We start from the raw sequence: 12,782 nt of genomic DNA on the forward strand, positions 1-12,782 counted from the left end.
CCCACCGTGGTGAGCCCCGAATTGGCGTTTGCAGTCGGTGCCAAGGGCCGGGGAGGTTGTGCCAGAAGCTCCTGCAGCTGCTGCAACTCCTGCAGCACTGCAACGACCGCATCTTCTGCAAGTCCTGCAGCTTCTGCAGCTACTGCAGCACTGCAGTTCCTGCATATTCTGCAACTCCTGTAGCACTGCAGCTATTGCAATTCTGCAAATCCTGCATCCTCTGCAGCTCCTGCAACCCTGCAGCAACAGCCCAGGGAGGAAAGAGGAGAGACATCCGAGGAGGAGGAGGCGGCGACCCACTCCCTCCTGGGCTCCAGGCATGCAGGCAAGGCGCCTGGCCAAGCGTTCCAGCCTGGGCAACCGCCGAGGGGGCTCCGGCTTGCCACCACCAGCCCGGGGAAGCTGCAGCGCCCAGCCCGGACGCCCCCCTGCCAACCCCACTGTCACCCCGGGGTGCGCAGCTCCGGCTCGCGGTGCAGCCGCCTCTGTCGCCTCGTCCCCGGGACTGCTGCTGCTGCTCGGGGAGGACGATGAGGACGACGAGGGCCCTGGCCGGCGTCGCCGGGGGCTTGGGAGGCGCGTGGTGGGGAGGCCCCGAGGGGTGGCCGAAGAGGAGGAGGAGGAGGAGGAGGAGGAAGATGAGGACGTGGTGATCGAGGTGGTGGACGGCGAGGATGATGAAGACGAAGAGGAGCGCTTCGTACCCCTGGGCTCTGGCCGCCCAGGGACTAAGGGCCCGGCCCGGGGCGCCTTGAAGGTGGGTGGAAGGTGCGGGACCCTCGGGTTGGGTCCCTGACACCTGCGGGGTGTAGCCAGTCAGCAGCACTGAGTGGCTGAACCCCAGGCCAGGAGGGAGGGGTGTGTCTGGTAGTGACAGGAGCAGATCTGCTTGTGCATGGGGGTCCCCTGCACCTTGTAGGGGTGGCTGATCTCACCCCCATCCCACCCCAGAAGCTCTAAGGCTCAGTCTGGATTGTGGACTTTTGGGGTGCAGCCTAAGGGGTTTTGTTTCCCCCCAAAAGCTAGGGAAGTTGGAACTGAGATGTGGCAGGATATGTTTGAGCACGGGTCCACCTGCACCTTCTAGGGGTGCCTGATCCTCCTACCCCACCCCAGAGGCTCCCAAGGCTTGGTCCAGATTGTGAGCTCTTGGGGTGCAGCCTAAGGGGTCTTGTTTTCTCCCAAAAGCTAGGGAAGTTGGAGCTGGGATGTGGCAGGAATGTTTGAGCATGGGGCCACCTGCACCTTCTAGGGGTGGCTGATTCCCACTACCCACCCCAGAGGCTCCCAAGGCCTGGTCCGGATTGTGGGCTCTTGGGGGTGCAGCCTAAGGGGTCTTGTTTCCCCCCAAAGCTAGGGAAGTTGGAGCTGGGATGTGGCAGGCACCAGCTGGATCCCGGTGGGAGGTTTCAGTCCTCCAGGATCCTTCAGGGGTAATCCCCCTGTTTCTTTTTTGCTGGACCCGCCAAGCCCCTGGCAATGCACCAGCAGCTTCTTTTGATCATCTCACACGCCCCCCCCCCCGCTTTTATTCTAGAACAATTGTTGATCAGGCTTTGTCGCTGAGGTTTCAGGGGAAGCCAACTCACTTGCTCAGCAAACCAGCCTTCCTCTCTAAACCACCCAAACAAAAACAACACCCCCCCCAAACCACCCAATGCATGGTTTCTGCATGCATTTTTGTGATTTATTTTTAACTGTACCCCACCCCTCCCGTTTAGTTCAACGTTGTTTAGCTTTTGGTTGTTCTTTCTAGTCTAATGACCGCAGTTTATTTTTAAAGGAGGATTGTGAAAACGAGAAGGGGTGGGGAGATTTAGCATGGAAAACGAACTTGAGTTCTGCTGAGAATTCTAAAAAAGTCCCCTGGGCACCGAAGCACACAGAGATCTGAGCGTTTGTGGGGGTTCAGGAGATGCGATTGGACAAAGCCAAGCACGCTGAGGTTCAATGCACTGTGTATGTTGCTAAGAAGTTTTGTGGAATGAAAATGAGTGGTTGAGCGTCGTACTGTGATTTTATTTTTTCGAAGAATGTTTTTTCCAACCCAATAATAACTATTTATAGTCTTTTTTCAAATAATCCTGGTAGCGGAGGAAGACAAAATAGCAGAACTAAATGAGCTGAATATGTCATTGAAAATCTTAATGGCCTTAGGATGCAAAAAGGAGGGGGATGATCTCTCAAATCATCCAATTGCAGTTGCAAAGAATCGTTAAACATTAAAATGTGGAGTAGCCCAGGAGTAGATACGGATGCATCAAGATCTTACCCCATAGACCACCCTGAAAATAGCAGAGCTGGGAGTGAGAAATGTGAAGTCAGGAGCCATTTGGGATGATGGCTTTTGACAGTTGCTTGTTGGAATCCAGACCATGACCACACTCATTATCATAGACTGCCAAAAAGCCTGCATCGTACAGCTACAGGATATGGTTGGGTTTGGAATTAAGTTACTTGGTATCATTGAAATTGAGTAAATAGAGTAGTGCGATCGATGCCTTGTTATTTTTTTCTAGAAACGCTGAACTTATTTCTTGTGATTGCAATACTGGCTGTACAGTTTGTGATTTAAAAAAAATGTTCTTTTATTCTCTGGTTAAACAAACACAGTGATCAGAAAAACATAGAAACAGAATAGGTTATGATAACTTACATTAAGAAAAGTTTTTTTTCTTGCCAAATTTCTGTTAATATTTTGAAATGGATTTTATTTGTCAATGCTTCGTTTGCCAAATTTTAAAAAAATATATTTTCTAGGTTGAGTGTTTAATGTAAAACTTGTATGATTTTACAGCGCTTTAAAGTCTTGTTGATACAGCCTCTGAAAAGATTTTCTGATGAATGATAACAGAAGCAGTTTATCCTAATGCATATAAAATAGAATATGTAATACATATAACTATAGACTTACTGTCTTACTCAAATGTTTATTGAGCACCTACTATGTACCAAGTACCACTCCAAAGTATAACAGTAAGCTTATTATAGAGTACTAATATGTCATGAAAGGAATCAGATAAACAAGTGAGCAGGGACAACTGGTGCTTAAGATTGTGATGTCTGCAATGAGGAAACAATAACTCAGAGGCAAGGAGGAGAAAGAGAAAGAGGAAACTATAGAAAAGACCTTTGCTGGGAAGGTGACATTTGATCTAAGATTATGGATGTGTAGCTTTGGAAGATCTTTCCACTCTTGAAAGATTTCCAGGAAATATTTGCCTGGAAACAATTGCTGGGGCAGTGGTGAAGAAAGAAATATGAGCATGGCTGGAACTTGATAGGAAGAGATACGAGTCATGTCAGGTTCAGCCACCAAAAACCAGTGCACCTTTGTTTTTTGTTTGTTTGTTTTTCTTTTTGTTTGCTTTTATTTGTTTTGGTGGGGCCACAGAGAGGAGGGAAGCATCTGAGATGCCAGGGATGAAACTTGGGGTTGGCTGTGTGCAAGCAAAGGCCTTTTCCATCTGTGCAATTGCTCCTTCCTCCCCAGTGCACCTTTGTAAGTAGAGTGAAGACTGCAAGTTTATAAGCAATGAAGGTGTATAGACTGTCTTGTATTTCTTTTTTATTGTTGTTTTTTTTCTTGGGCCACACCTGGCGGCATGCAGGGGTTACTCCTGGCTCTGCACTTAGAAATTGCTTCTGGCTTGGGGGACCATATGGGATGCCAGGGATCAAACCACAGTCTGTCCTGGGTCAGTCGAGTGCAAGGAAAATACCCTACCACTGTGCTCCCACCCCATTCCCTGTGCTTGTATTTCTTTTTGACAGGAGAGGCTTCCCAAGTGGTGCTCAGGCAACTGGTGGGGATGTGGGAGCACTTTGGGTAATGCTTAAGCAAGTAAGTGTGAGGCTCAAGTGTGAGGTGTTACTTGGATCACAAAGTGTTGGGATTCTTCAGGGCCATCGCAACAGTGCTTGGGATTCTACAAAGACTCCAATCTGGAGTTGCTTGAGAAACTCTGTAGTGCCAGGCATTGAACCCCTGTCCTAACCCTGCAGCCCCTAGTTTTGGGACTGCAGTCCTCTAGAGGATGCTAGGTAGATAGAGCAGGCTAATTGCTCTCTACTTTCCAATTGAGTGGTGAGAGAAGTTTTTACTAGGTGGTCAGATGGGGAATTTGAAGAGTGGACAGATTCAGGATATAAGATGGAGAATAGCTAAGAGAGGGGAAATATGTATAGGAAGAAAAGAGAAGTCCTATGTGAAGCTGGAGTGCCTTTAGCTGAGAAATGGGAAAACTGGAAAAAACGTGGATTTTTGTGAAGAAAAAAAAATCCAGTCTTCTGTTTTGGCCATACTACATCTGGGAAGAGGATGAGAAATCTAAATAGAGATGCACTGAGGAAGTTGACTACAGAATGTGGAGATGGGTCATGGGGAGAGATAGAAATGGCAGAGAGAGAGGGATTGGAGCGGTGGCACAAGCGGTTGGGCATTTGCCTTAAATGCACTGTTCTAGAATGGACTGCGGTTTGATCCCCTAGAGCCCCATATGGTCCCCCAAGCCAGAAGTGATTTCTGAGCGCATAGCCAGGAGTAACCCTTGAGCGTCACTGGGTGTGGACAAAAACAAACAAACAAAAAACAACAACAAAAGAAAGAGTAAAAGAGGAAATAAAGATATGGCAGAAAGAGAGAGAGGGAGAGAGAGACAGAGAGACACTGAACAATCATTTCTTAGCATATTAAAGTCTCTTAAAATAGGACCTGGAGGGATGGACAGTAGGCAAACAGGCCAGGGACAGAGAGCTTTACCACCATCTCTGGGGAACTGCATTGTTTAGGTGGAGCAATAGGAGGGGCAGACAAAGATGAATTTGGTACAGCACATAAGAAGTTTATAGGAAAATGACAAAACATAAAATCCAGTAAGTGGGAAAAGCTTTCTCCAGTAAGTCAAGAGATGGGCTAATTCTAAAATAAACTATGTTGAATCAAAAGAGCTATTGACTAATATAAAGATAAAAGCATGCACCTTTGGATTAGTTTATGTGGAACTTCTTGCTATCCTTGATAAAAGAATGTGAAGCGAGGGCTCTGGCTGGAGTAGACTAAGCAGGAATACAGGTAAGAATGTAGTAAGACAAATGAAACATTTTATCAGGTTTTATTGGAAAGAAAAAAGGAGAGAAGGGCAAGTGTCTAGAGGGCACAAGGTCTAGATTGATTTTTTTTTTTATTTGGAACTATACCCAGTGGTGTGAAAGGGCTACTTTCAGTTCGTGTTCCAGCTTTGTGTCCATGGTGTCTGGGGAACCATGAAGTGCTGAAGATCAAACTCAGATCTTGCACATACAAAACATGCATCAGTCCATGGAGCTGTCTCTCTGGTTCTTCATTTACTTTTTAAAAAAATAAGATACAGTTGATTCTAGGAACTACTTTCAGGAAAGTGAGGGGGATATGCCTGAGAAGAAGTGTGTTGGACTAATATTGTTTAGCAAATTGCCACAAACTTTTTGACTTTCAACAGCTTTCATGAGGTTGAAAGTCATAGACTCCATTTTTTTTGTTGTTGTTTTTTGAGCCACACCCGGTGATGCTTAGGGGTTACTCCTGGCTATATGTTCAAAAATTGTTCCTGGCTTGGGGGGCCATATGGAACTCCAGGAGATTGACCCAAGGTCCATCCTAGGTTAGCAAGTGCAAGGTAAAAACCCCTCACCTTGCATCACCACTCTAGACCCAGAAAGTCATAGACTCCTACCCTGTCAGTTAGGAATCTTGGTGTGGCTTAATTGGATGCTGCTGAGTTTCAACAAAGATGCCGTCCGGTATCACAAGAGGTATTGGGCTGTGTTCTCATCCCATCAGAAGGGTGACTGGAGAAGAATTCAATGCCTGACTCATTCTGGTTGTAAGCAACATTTCCTTCCATGCATCTGTAGGTCTGATGGTCCCAGCTTCCAGCTGACTATTACCCCAAATTCACCCTTTGCTCCTAAAGACCCTTTCCACCATCCTCATCTCCACCACTTTACCATGTGACTTTCAAATGGCTTCTTACAATCCAGTATAGAGTGAGAGCATTTCAGTCAACAACAGTGTGACAGTGATATATATATATATATAAACACACATATAAGTAGTGGTTTTATATATGCTATATCACTTGGTATCCTTGATAAAAGAATGGGAAGCCAAGGCTATGGCTGTGTGATTGTGTGATTACACTTTCTGACATTTGTATATTAATGAAATTGCCTGAAAACACATTTATCAGCCCATATCTCAGTCTTTGAGCAATGCCTGACTGTACTTTATTGTGACAGCAAAAAAAATTAACTGGTCACTAGCACGATGGATTCTCCACCATCTTTATTATATTCTACCTGTTCATAGTGAGCCACTCACACGTAATGGTTAGAGCAGTGTTTTTCAACGTTTTTGTGCAAAGGCACCCTTTTTTCATTAAAAAAAAATCACGAGGCACACAACCATTAGAAAATGTTAAAAAAAAATTAACTCTGAAACCAGAAATATAGCATGGTGGTAGGGCATTTGCCTTGCACTCAGAAGGACGGTGGTTCGAATCCCAGACATCCCATACGCCCCCCAGCCCCTGAGCCTGCCAGGAGTGATTTCTGAGCGTAGAGCCAGGAGTGACCCCTGAGCGCTGCTGGGTTTGACCCAAAAAACAAAAAAACAAACAAAAAAATTAACTCAATATATATAAAGACTATATATACAGATATATATTGACTATATAAAGTAATTCTCTTGAGTAGGAATTAAATAAATAATTTTATAATTACTTTATTATGAAATCAATCATTAGAATCTAATAAATGGTCTGTTTGTGAGCCAAAGCTGCATGTTACAGATAAAATTGGAATTTTTCCCATGGCACACAAGACAATATCTCACGGCGCACTAGTGTGCTGGGCACAGTGGTTGAAAAATGCTGGGTTAGAGAAATGCTTAGTAGGAGATAAGGACAGTTGGAATCACAATCAGAAGAATAATTGTAGGTGGAAAGTCCTTGGAAAGCCAGGATGTGAGGACCTGGAGCTAAGTACAGCAGGGATTAGACTTTTATAGCAAGGGCCATTCTTTCACTAAACTCTAGTGAAGAGAGGAAAAGTGAGTCCAAATATAGGTAGTATTATATCAGATAATGGGCAGAGGAAATAGTACTTGTCTGATGGCTTTTGCTTTTCCCTAGTGGAAGGAGGCAAAGTCACAAAACAACAAAACAAAAACAACAAAAGTTAAAAAAATTAGAAATACTAAAAACAGGAAAAATGTTAAAAACATTAGGGAAATAAAATAGAGTTGCCAGACCTATTTAAGGACTCATCAATGGTTTTACTTCCATATTTAGGATATAAACAGACTTTTTAGGTATGCGATCTCCCCCTTCATTTCATTGGTTCCTACATAGAGTAATAATAATCAAAATAATTCTAACAGGGGCCGGAGTGGTGGTGCAAGCAGTAGGGTATTTAACTTGCACATGCTGATCTAGGATGCACCGTTCAATCCCTCGGTGTCCCTTATGGTCCCCCAAGACAGGAGCGATTTATGAGTACATAGCCAGGCGTAACCCTTGAGTGTCATTAGGTGTGGCTCAAAAAAAAAAAAAAAAAGAAAAAAAATTCTAACAATGTGTATTAATTACCTTCTATCATTAGGACAAATTTAAGTATCTAGTTTCATTTAAACATGTTATATACTAATATCCAAGTTTAATATATAATAGCCATGGAAATATATATTATGGTTTATATAACAATTATATATTCATGATAGTATATGATAATTCATGATATAATTGTGTCAATTCTATACAGCTTGCTTAACACATTGATTGAGAGCTTGGGTTCATGCCCATAGCGTGTCCTTTTTTTTTTTCTTTTTGGGGCCACATCCAGTGATACTCAGGGGTTACTCCTGGCTCTGTGCTTAGAAATTTCTCCTGGCTCAGGTGACTTATGAGATGCTGGGGATTGAACCTATGTCCATCCTGGGTCAGCTGTGTGCAAGGCAAATACCCTACTACTGTTCTACCACTTCAACCCCATAGCCGGTACTTTTTAATCATTGATCTGAAATTCCCTTCTACTTATTTGAGACATATATGCTCATCAGTTTTCACTTGGACTTGGGTGGCTATGGAATTAGAGGAATAGACGTTACTAACTATTGGAGATATATTAATTTGATTGCATCATGTACTAACATGGACTTTAAATAAGATTACAAGGAAGTTGATTTTACAGGGTTTTTGATTCTGATCAAATGAAGCTTATACATTTATCAAATTCTATCCTTCCACACCCCAAAACACCTAATTAACCTCCTAGACCCTTGCATGAATAACTTTAAATTGCATAGTAAACAATATCTCCAACCAGAGTCTAATGGGTAAAACAAAATAGAAGGAAGAAGGATGTTTTTTTTAAATCTGTTGGCAGTAAAGGCAAAACAATGAAACAACAGGGAATTGAGATAATAAGCCTGTGCTCTTTGATAGGTGTAAAAGTGTAGGGATAAGACCCCCAGAACCTGAAGGGTTTGAAAAATCACTGATGTAATAAATGTAGAAGAAATCTAGACTCTAAAGAATTCTAGTCAATCTATCAAGATTGCATCTGTTGAAAACTGGGGGGAAAATACTTCGAAATGAGATAATATATGTCAGAGTTCACTCACAGAGTGTTCAATAAATATTAATCAAATGAAACCTGTTTCTTGCATGCCAGCTCTTCAGAGACGCTTAACACATCTATTACATTATCTTTTGAATATCAGATGACTTTAAGAAGCCTTTGGCAGGGACTGTGTGGCAAACACTGAATTCCAATTTGTTAACAAGTATGTGTCTTACAAATGGTCTGTGTTGGCTCGAGCAAAAGGCATGTGTTTAAGAAATCAGACAAAGTTGTCATTCACTGCATCGTAGATTGTTGGCATTGGGAGGGAAACAGAGATTATCTAGTAATCCGATAGTCTCACTTGACTGCCAAGGACACTGAGCTGGTGGCGTGCTGGTCCAGGAAAGGCTGTTCAGCAAGTTAGGTGGGGCCAGGATCTGTGTTCTGGACCATCACCCCCAATTTATTGCCCTCCTTTTTATTTCTCAGATAGTGCCTAAAACTGGGGAATGAGCTCCATTTACTTCCTTCTAGTTGTGGTTAGAAAAATTATGCTTTTATGAAGTCAGCTACCAATCACTATATATTATCTCTATTTTTGAAATATTCTTCTTTCATAAAGTGATTACAGGCTGGGTGAGTTCTTCTTGGGCCAGTTCCCTCCCCTGTGCAGTTTTCCAGAGACAGGTGTGTGCAGTGAGAATGATGACAAGTGAGAAATGAACTCATTTCACTGCAAACTATGTGCCCATAATCCCTTCCGGTAAACTGATCTAGAAGGTAATTGATTCTCAGCCTTTAACTATATTCAAAAATTGTATATCTTGGGGGCCGGGCGGTGGCGCTGGAGGTAAGGTGCCTGCCTTACCTGCGCTAGCCTAGGAGACGGACCGCGGTTCGATCCCCCGGCGTCCCATATGGTCCCCCAAGCCAGGAGCGACTTCTGAGCGCATAGCCAGGAGTAACCCCTGAGCGTCACTGGGTGTGGCCCAAAAAACCAAAAAAAAAAAAAAAAAAAAAAAAAATTGTATATCTTTCTCTTTATTTTTACAAGTATATAAATAAAAAGTTAATAATATGAATAATCCAATGCTGGTACATTAAAAATGACATGAAAGAATAAATCCTATAAATATGCAAATTAGTAAGAGTGGGGGAAAGGACACTTTAAGGGAAAAATCTTAATAGGGCTATAAAAGGTATGAAAGTGCATTTTATACTTAAAAGGGATTATTGGCTTTATTTTGGAAAGTATTATAGCGTAGGTATCTGCATTAATTAGTGATACGGTGTAATAAACATCCCTAAAACGTCGCTTGTATAGAGAACATTTACTGTAAATGTTAATTCGTTATTGAAAAATAAACCTTTTGGACACTAGGTGTGAATAGACTTTTACTAATCTAGTAGAGGACAAACCATAAACACCAGGCTCTGTGGAAAAGTGATGAAAAGTTGTCTTGTCTTTTAAATAAGCTTTTTTAATGCCTCTTGCAATTTTGGTTTCAAGGCTATAAATTCTACCAGTTGTTGGTAATCCATATATATATATAAAATATATATATATATATATATATATATATATATATATATATATATATATATAAAATCTGTAGCATTCCTTCAAACTTGAATGATAACCTAGCCAGATAAAATATTCTTGGTGGGGGTCTTTATTTTGTTGAGTTTTTTTTTTAAAGGAGAAGTTTTTCTATAGCCCACTCTTTCTTCTGGCTTGTAGAGTCTCACTTGATTGATCTGTGAATCTTACAACTTTTCCTTTGTATATATGTTTCTTTTTTGATCTTACATTTTCAATTTTCTTTATCTCTTTTGACTTATACTATTCTGATTATAATGTGTCTTGGAGGTTTCTACTTGGGTAAAAACCAATTTCTCTGGGATCCTTTAGGCCTCTTGGATCTCAGTGCCAGTATTCTTCAACAATGATTCTTTTTTTTTTTTTTTTTTTGTGGTTTTTGGGTCACACCCGGCAGTGCTCAGGGGTTATTCCTGGCTCCAGGCTCAGAAATTGCTCCTGGCAGGCACGAGGGACCATATGGGGCGCCGAGATTTGAACCGATGACCTCCTGCATGAAAGGCAAAGGCCTTACCTCCATGCTATCTCCCCGGCCCCAACAATGATTCTTTTAACTAGTGGTTCTTTATTGAATTTTCCTTCTGTTCTTCAGGGACTCCCGTGATTCTTATATTATTCCTCTGAAATTCATATCATATTTTTCTGATGTGCTGTTCATGTACTTTTTGGGGGTGGGGTCCACATAGTACTTAGGGGTTACTCCTGGCTCAACGCTCAACTTCTTGTAGCTTCAGGGGACTATGTGGGATACCAGGGATCATACCCAAGTTAACCACATGCAAGGCAAGCTCCCTTCCACTGTATTCTATGGCCCTGACTATTCATTTCTTTTCAGATTTTCCTCCATTATCTGTTATCTGGAGGTTTCTTGCATCTCATCTTGGGACTCTGTGACAGTTTTCTCAGTTTTTGTTATTTTGTTGCTTAGACCCTTGATTAAGTTTTTTTTGTTTTGTTTTGTTTTTGGGCCACACCCATTTGACGCTCAGGGGTTACTTCTGGTTATGCACTCAGAAATCGCCTCTGGCTTGGGGGGACCATATAGGACGCCAGGGGGATCGTCCTACGCTAGCACTTGCAAGGCAGACACCTTACCTCTAGCGCCACCTTCCCGGCCCCAAGATCTTTTAAATATCTCTATCATAGGCTTCATTTCTGTCAGTTCTGCTTGTAAATCTCTCATTTCCACTCTTACCCTCTTGTGCTTTGCTAACTCTCTGTGGGATTGTTTCCTTGACCTCATTAACGTCCTTAACATGGTGTCACTAAAGTTATTCTCTGAGAGTTTACAGAAATGGCTGGTATAGATAAAGCTTTCCATAATATTATTTTCAATCATTGAGTTTGGTGGTCTTCTATGGGTCTTTCCCATTGTGTTTTACATGTTCCTACTAAGATAAGGGTGACTATTTACACTTAGCTGCTGCCCTGGAATCTCTAAGACATTAGATTGCAGTTCTTTTCCCTGCCTGTCATCACCCAGTAACTGGAGGTAAAGTGTGATCAGTGTGAGGTGTGATGAATAGAGCTATCATGTATGCCCAGTGGTTCAGATGTGGCTCTGAGCCTGAAGAGGTGGAGGAGGTCCAGTGTGGAGGCTGCCGGGACCCAGCTGAAAGGGAGGAGCACTTGTTTCCTGTTCCAAAAAAGACCCAGCCAAGAGGTTAACTTCACCTGGAAAGCCAGGTGAGCTAGCAAAGAGTTTAAGATGTGGGAGTTGGCCTGCTGAGATAGTGGAGAGCAGGCCTGGAGGCTGTCAGGACATAGATATCTCTTTAAATAGGGGCCACGCCTGGCAGCATATGAGCACAGGAGGCATGTGGGATTCAGAACTTCACATCTGCAAAGCACATGCTTTAGTACTTCAGCTCTCTCCTTGCTCTCCCCATTTGTAGATATTTATTATGGGCATTATTTATCACATCCCTAGTACCCATGTGAAACCTCATCCCTCCATTCTTCCTAGGTAACTTGACCATACCTGCAAGACCCCGCCATTTCCTGGGAGGGGTCTTGGAAAGGGTAGATAAGGTTTTGACCAGAGGGGATTAGCCCCTTTTTGGTCTTTTGCCAGCATGGAGGTCAAAGGGAAGATGGCTGAAAGGAGTTAAGATGCAGGGCTAGCTAAGAATGGCTGAATGCTTAAAAGGTTATGATATAGACCACACATGTGGTGGATAGGGCATGAATAAAGTTGATGCTTCCTGAAGCCTGCCTGTGAGTGAGTTCAATACCCGTCGCTTTCCTGGACCCCAGACCCGCCGGTTGATGGGGGATGAAGCCACATGGCCATGGCCTAAGAATAAAGGCCTCTACCCTTCTCCATCCAAGCCCATCCTAAGGGCGAAATGCAATACCCATGTAAGAAATAACTGTGATTAAGGCCTATGATCTTTCAGGACATCCAAATCTTAACAAATTTCTGCCATGATGTCTAGAAATAATTTCCAATCCCCTTTACTTATATATACCATGATTGATATTAAACATGCTGAAGACCTTACTTGAGTATCATATTTTAGAATATAACTTTTACATTCTTAAAATCACAGACAAACTACATGAGGGAGATGATATG

General features: G+C 42.7%; 1 protein-coding gene across 1 annotated transcript in view; it reads left to right on the top strand.

Annotated features, from left to right (window-relative positions):
* Positions 1-290: 290 nt before the first annotated feature.
* Positions 291-12,782, top strand: part of ZNF704 (zinc finger protein 704) — a 212,764-nt gene continuing 200,272 nt past the window's right edge. Inside the window, exon 1 of the mRNA XM_049782017.1 lies at positions 291-757. Coding sequence (XP_049637974.1) covers positions 320-757 — 438 coding nt within the window. The 5' untranslated portion in view covers positions 291-319. The remainder of the gene's footprint in view (positions 758-12,782) is intronic.

Source organism: Suncus etruscus, chromosome 10 (assembly GCF_024139225.1).
Source record: "Suncus etruscus isolate mSunEtr1 chromosome 10, mSunEtr1.pri.cur, whole genome shotgun sequence".
NCBI lineage: Eukaryota > Metazoa > Chordata > Mammalia > Eulipotyphla > Soricidae > Suncus > Suncus etruscus.